The sequence below is a fragment of the Limulus polyphemus genome, unplaced genomic scaffold (genome assembly GCF_000517525.1).
Source record: "Limulus polyphemus unplaced genomic scaffold, Limulus_polyphemus-2.1.2 Scaffold1661, whole genome shotgun sequence".
NCBI lineage: Eukaryota > Metazoa > Arthropoda > Merostomata > Xiphosura > Limulidae > Limulus > Limulus polyphemus.
This window is the reverse complement of record NW_013667271.1, coordinates 9,415-16,847: the sequence shown is the minus strand read 5'-3', so window position 1 is coordinate 16,847 and position 7,433 is coordinate 9,415. Positions and strand designations below refer to the sequence as shown.

Genomic DNA, 7,433 nt, shown 5'->3' with positions numbered 1-7,433 from the left:
CATTTGTTGGTCCAACCATGTGTATACAGTTAAATCTGCTACATAAGGTAGTTCTTCATTTGTTGGTCTAACCATGTGTATACAGTTAAATCTGCTACATAAGGTAGTTCTTCATTTGTTGGTCTAACCATGTGTATACAGTTAAGTCTACTACATAAGGTAGTTCTTTATTTGTTTGTCTAACCATGTGTTTGCAGTACATACATACAATAGAACCTCAGTTAATTGGCACCTCGAAACAACGGGCACTGTGCCATTAAGGGCAGACCTTTTCAGTCTCTTTCTTTTTTCTTCTATTTGTAACCAAAATATATCTTGCAGTAATTGGCACCTTGATATTCTGGATTAAGGACAGTGTCTTTAATCTTGTTCTCTATACAGGCACTCGATAAAGTGGGCAGTTATCTTTGTATTCCTGTACAGTATACCTCTAAATTCCAAACTTCCCACTAGAAGGATGACCAATATTTAAATACTTGCGATGTTTATTGGATCAGCCCCAAACCATATACTGTAATAAATGCCTTCACAGATTCAAAGTGCAATGTTATTACTCTTGGGAATTCTTGTTGTAAACACTGTAGGATACATAAGCTGATAAATTCCACATTGTGTTCTTGGAGAAAGGGTCAAGTTGGTTTATTTCGTGTGCATTCTTTGTTTCTCTCGAGAGTATCATATTATGGTGTCATGTAAACAGTTTAATGACACAAGCAGCAACTTGTTGCTTTACTTTCTGTGAATTTCTACTTCAGTTATTAACTATAAAATATACACAGAAAATAAATGTGAAATGTTTAGCAGTTCAAACTCTAAAGAGAAGTACTTTGTAACCAATAATAAAGAAAGAATTCAACAGGAGGTGGATTAGATGTGCCCGGTGCTCCTTTGCATGGCAGTGTGCAACTTATAAACATTTGTGTCCTGTATACAACAAACAAAATGGGTGGGGCCTTAAGATTCAGAAATTTAGTACGGTCAATGTGGAATCCAGCTTTTTGTGATTCATTCCTTGCTGTGGAGGGCATTTGGATGCAGTCAGAAAGGTGCTCTTAATGTCGAGGTTCTACATGATATATATATATATACATATTATATACAGTTAAATCTGCTTAACCATAAATGTTTAGTTAAGTGACTTGGAAAAACATTGCATGTCAATTGTCCTTACTTAAACTAAAAATCATATTTTTGGATAACAAATAATAATATTGAGCTATAAATTATTTTATTTGTTTTTTAGTGTTTGAAGAGGATAGCTGTTTTTATTGAGGAGCAGAATGAATGTGTTTGGATTCCCCAAGGACTCTTGCTAACAGATCCTGTTGAACGTGGTCTTAGAGTGGTATCCTTCATGTAGTGGGAAAGAGAGGATTAAAATTTGAAATGTTTAAAAACCTGTCATTGATATTTTTCAAAACACTTATGTAATGAAGTAAAATGTTTTAATTCTTACATTTATAAATTTAAATGATTAATTTTTGCATATATATATATCAATATTCATATTTAACAGTTTACCTGTCATACTAAACATTCACCTATAATGGTCATAATTAATTTATTGCACCACAAATAACAGTGGTAGTGGTTAAATATTAACAGAAAATGTCGTAATTCCTTAACAGAAATTCAGGTTGAGATATCGATATTAAATGAACCTTCAGGAAGATCATGATGGACAGTGTGGTCAGGTTATTACTTTGAAAGGTGCCATGTTATGGCTCTGGAAATCTATGTAGGTACATTGCTGTTTTCCTCCAGGAAGCCTTACTTGCAGCTGTGTTGTGAATAATATTGTTGAAATCCAAAAATTGGCTCATAAGGAACTTCAGAACTTGTACATTATTTGAATAATATTGTTGACATCCAACACTGGGTTCACAGTCATCTTCAGAATGTGTACCTGTTGTAAATAATATTGTTGACATCCAACACTGGGTTCACAGTCAGCTTCAGAACTTGTATGTGTTGTAAATAATATTGTTGACATCCAACACTGGGTTCACAGTCAGCTTCAGAACTTGTGTGAATAATATTGTTGACATCCAACACTGAGTTGACAGTCAGCTTAAGAACTTGTTTGTGCTGTGAATAATATTGCTGACATACAACACTGGGTTGATAGTCAGCTTCAGAACTTGTTTGTGTTGTAAATGATATCGTAATTAAGATTGGGTTCATCGTCTACATTTGTGTAGCTTAGTTTATAAACAGAATGACAAATATAAGAAGACTTCAGTTTTACTTGCTTTCAGAGAGAGAGTGCATGATATATCTCTTTCTAAAGCAGTAGTAGTCCCTGAATTACTTAAAGATAAATTGTATAAATGAAACCTCAGTGTGTTTAATAACTATTTAAAATATAAAGTAAAAACTGCACTGCAGTTAAAAGAAAAATTAACATGCAAATAATGAGCATAATTTGAAAAAGCAAGCTTCATTGTTTGTAGAGTGATAACATAACATTACCTATTTGTTTCGTTTTTTAAATATTATCAGAGGAATGAATTTCTTTTAATTAAAACTAGAGATGTGATAATTAATTAGTGAGAAGTTTATGTTGAGAGTTTTTATGATTTTTCTGTCTGGATCTTCTTTTTTTAAAAAATAGGTACTGTAAAAAATACTAAAAGTCTGTGGTTCAGTTAGGAAAATATATTGGGCAGAAAAAGTTTTTTTTTTTTGGTTTGTTTATCAGCTTGACTCTAAAGAGTGCATTTTAAAATAAAAATCTTTGGGCATTGTACATGAATGTACAGTATTTATTATGAGAAATGAAAACTGTATACAATTACATTTAGTTTTGAAAGTTGAGAAAACTGATACAAACTCGTTCACTTTTTTCCCGCATTTGTATTATTGAACAGTATTTATTTTTTATGCAGATCTCTACTGATCAGCAGCTTATACTTCTCATGCTAGCTGCTGATAGTGGACAAATCGGGTAACATGAATACTGAAGTTTTAAGATTAATAAGAAAAGTCTGAAGTAGTGCTGTTTCATCTATATGAATGTTGAATTGATTCATAGAATTATATAACTTTTATTAACTTGTGTTTTATACAAATTGGAGAGAATGTATTTTGGGGTTTAGTTCAAAACTGCTGAAGATTGCAAGTAATTTCAGTGATTTTTAATATGTATATTTTTTGGGTTCCATCATGTATTTCTGTATGTTGAACATTATTTTAGGAACTGAAATAGGTAGATTAGTAGGGATTGTTTGGAATTCCCAAAACACAATTTCTTTAACTTGAAATCATTTTGATATATCATCAGATTTTTCAAATACTTAATGTTTGTAGTTATTTCTGTTATGTACTAGCATTAAAAATTGTTTATTACTGATACCATTTTTGAATTCTTGATATGGATATAGCAGTATGCAAGAATTTAATCGTGTACATTGAAAGGACAAAAATTTGATTACCACAGGTTTATAACGAAAACAAAGCTATGTATATTAACTGTTAGTGCTTTTCGATAACTACTTCTGCAAAGTATAATTTTAATTTTTTTCTTTACTGCTGTAGAGTATGTAAATGGTATACAATGAGAGGGTAGACCTAGTCATTTTTGAGGTTTTGTGGCTTTGTCACACAGCTGAAAGATTTGTATTATATTATATACTTTGTGAGACTATCTATCTGGAAAAAACCATTGATTGTATTTCTATCCCTGTTTCTATATTATGTGCATTCTAAACTTGTCATACAAGTCCTGCATTGTTTTCATTTACGTGGAGTTAATTTGTTTTAGTTTTTCTAAAGCTGTTTGCATTGAATATGAATTTAATCATTTTGTTAATTAAAGAAATTAGTATCAGGTTTCAGAAGAAAGGATTCCCTAAACTTGTGCTATCCGTAATACTCTAATGTTACATATTAAAATATATTAAGTGACAGCTATCAACTTGTGTGTAAGATTTTCTATAGAAACAGTGTGTGAATATTCTTCCTACAACCATACGTTTTTTTTCATACTTAATGACAGATTGCAGTGTGAAGTGTGATTGAAGTGGATAACGAATAATTCTTTTACTCATTCCTTCTTTGTTTAAGTATGCTATTTCTTTGAATACCTGTTTATGTGAGAAGGTTTTATTAACTTTTATTTAATAGGAAGTTCAAATGAACTTATTTATAAAAAAATATTTTTTAATTATTGTCATGAAGTTACTTCAAAGTCCATTTTGTTCAATGTGGTTTGTTTTAAATCTTCTTTCTGGTTATATTTCTCTGTCCCACATTATTTTTAGTGATATAAAAAATATAACATCCGAGTTTGTATTGCACTTTAGATTTATAGTGATGAATTATTGTTCTTCTATCTCTTTCCACGAGTATGGGAAAATTCCATATGAATGACAGAGAAATGTATATAGTGACAAACTGTAAGTTCAGTAAAACATTGAAACAGTTTTTCGTGTGTAAACAAACCCATAATTACTCATGTACAGTTTCAACAATCACTCCTGATGAAATACTGTGGGAACATGTAGAATTGTAATTAAAAGTCCTAATTAAAGTTTGATTGAAAGAACATGTTTGTGTTTCATTGAAATAATCGACGTTACGTATTGTTAAAAAAATTCAGAAAATGAAATTATATGGTGTTTAATCTCCTGTATTGGCATCAATTTGAGACCACTCTGAGATTAAAAGATCATTAAATACTAGTACTGTCTACTTTCCTAAACTACATTTAAAACAAAACCAAATTGTATATTTTTGATGTAAAGATGAGTTTCATTTTGTATGACTTGGGAGATCTGTAATAAACTTTAAAGTTTCTAGTCTGATTATCTGGTTTTTATTTTGTTTTATCAAATATGTAAACCACAGTTTTTAGTCAGATTACCTGGTTTTTAGTTTGTTTTATCAAATATGTAAACCACAGTTTTTAGTCTGATTACCTGGTTTTTATTTTGTTTTATCAAATATGTAAACCACAGTTTTTAGTCAGATTACCTGGTTTTTATTTTGTTTGATCAACTATAAACTTTATGAAGTATATAAACCACAGGTTTTAATCAGATGACCTTGTTTTTATTTCGACTATTCTGTATATTCTAAAACACAGTATCCTTACTAATGTGTGGGCCAGACATAACCTGAGTGTTTCACTAATTCAACTGAGTTCAACAAAGAGATAATGTTTTTTCCGTGGGTGGTAAAAATACAAACAGGCTAATGTGACATTCAGGGAATTGTTATTTTAGTACTTACCCCTTTCTTGTTGAATTTGGTTTGGTTTTCTAATTGTTAGACTGTTTGTATTTAGCAATTTGGCAGTAAACTAGATACAGGAAAACTTAGTTTTTTAACATATTGTGTAGAGCATGGACCTTGGTTAATGTGCCAGACTATGAATCTGAGAACCCCCGATTTGCACCTTATTACTGCCAAAAATAAAAGTAGAGCTTCACATTGTTTGGTCAAACTTCAATTGTAAGTTTAACGACCAAATCCCACTATTTAATTTTAAAATGTTGGCTGCAAATAGTGTTGATTAGCTGCCTTCCATCTAGTCTATTTCTGTAAAATTATGGTCTTCTATCGTGGCTAACCCTCAAAAACTCTTGTGCAAAATTCAACAACTAAACAAAATATAAATGTTGCTTAAATTCCTTCAACAGTTTTCTGAAATGTCAAAAAAAGCCAAGCAACTGTAACGTACATCTTATTTATACATATAAGCATATGTATAAACACACATATATATTACTGTTTTCTGTACTATATCATTAATCTTCTGAATCGTAAATCGTGTTTCACCTTTAAATGGGTATACGATATTATATAGTGAATAACGTCTGTTCACTATTAAAGATAAAGAGTAGGTTACGGTAAAATGTTTTGTTTCACCAATGAGTCAAACATTTAATACGTTTAAATACTCCAAAGCTGTGGAATTATTTACTTGCTTTTTGTTTTTAAGCAATCAGTTAATTAAAAGTAAACTACTATCATCATGCTTTTTAACCAGTCAACCGTGGCACTTTGTTAGTTTAAAAATTATCTCAATCACTATTTATTACGTAAACAATAACAATGCAAAACTGTTTGACCAGACTTAACCAATTTAAAATCAAAGTGTTCAAATTTGCCAGTAGGACGAGAGTATTTTACTATTTCCTTTGTGTTAAAAACATTCAAATCTTTTTCGATATTCACTTCATTAGCCAAGTTAAGAAAAAACGTTAATCACAACTCTTGAAATGAAAGTCGATTTGTATTAATACATCAAATAGGCTGGTATTAGGCATATGCAACCTGAAATACATTTAATAACACAAATTGAGGGAGACGATCAAAAGAATGACATCCGTTCAGCAGCACTGTCTCCTACAGATTTACTCTTTAAGGAGCAGCGGAATTAAGTTTCATAGTTATAACACCAATACAGATGAATTTGCGGAACGATAACGATGAGCCACACCCTACCTCAATATGTATGTGAAATATTGTTAGTTGATACAAGTTGACAAGGCTAGTATTGTACTGCTCTTCTAGTTTATTAAATGTGCAGTTACTAAGTCTATTAGTGTGTTATTCTTCTATGCCATTAAATGTCCAGTTCAAAACTCTGGCACTGTAATGTTCACCTATTTTACTAATAGCCCAGTCAGCCTATGCAAAAACGTACCTCAACATCAAACAAATTGCAACAGAAACAATGCTTCGATTTATTGTTAGAGACATGTATTGCGAAGTTACACAAGAAAGTCTAGAAAAATCTAAATGGGGGGTGCATAAAATTCATTTTCCTTAACATATCTGATGAAAATAGTATATGATTGCATATATCAAATCAAGTTGTTCTCTCATTATACATCCTTTCCATTGATATATGAATAAAATACACAAGTAGATAATATATATAATACTTAATAAGATGAACCCAATTCAATGCGTTTTAACTGAAGCCCAAATTAATGATTATTCACCTCTTTAATATGTATATATTACCTCACCCATCAAAAGAAAATCTATAACAATATTCTTTTAAATGACAGCCACATCTAGAAAATGAGACTTAACACACACACACACACACACATCTTTCTATAAACATTTGCTATATTTATTCACCAACGTTGTATTACTTGAATTAATACACAAACCAGAACCAGTTATGTAGACTCTGCGGCATTACTAAAATATATCGCACATTAATTTTAAAATATGATTAAATTCGTTATATAATTCCTTTACAACCGGACGATCCTATCTTGAAGCTGGTACATTGTCCTCTTTATATTGTATCTTCATTTATGTCAGATTCTGTCAATTGTGTTACATTTGTACAGTTAACACACCTACATTCTCCACAGCCTATAGAACACTCAATTCCATGCTTCCTACATGTACAACGTTTAGGGTTACAATTCACTTTACAGTTGCATTTTATAATTTTTAATAGGCTT

At 30.8% G+C, this 7,433-nt stretch overlaps 1 protein-coding gene across 1 annotated transcript in view; it reads left to right on the top strand.

The window, feature by feature from the left end:
- LOC106464468 (golgin subfamily A member 7-like) overlaps nt 1-4,806 on the top strand; it is a 19,277-nt gene extending 14,471 nt beyond the window's left edge. The window contains exons 4-5 of the mRNA XM_013924614.2: nt 1,244-1,345; nt 1,637-4,806. Of these exons, the coding sequence (XP_013780068.1) occupies nt 1,244-1,345; nt 1,637-1,678 (144 nt within the window). The 3' untranslated portion in view covers nt 1,679-4,806. The remainder of the gene's footprint in view (nt 1-1,243; nt 1,346-1,636) is intronic.
- The last annotated feature ends 2,627 nt before the right edge of the window (nt 4,807-7,433 follow it).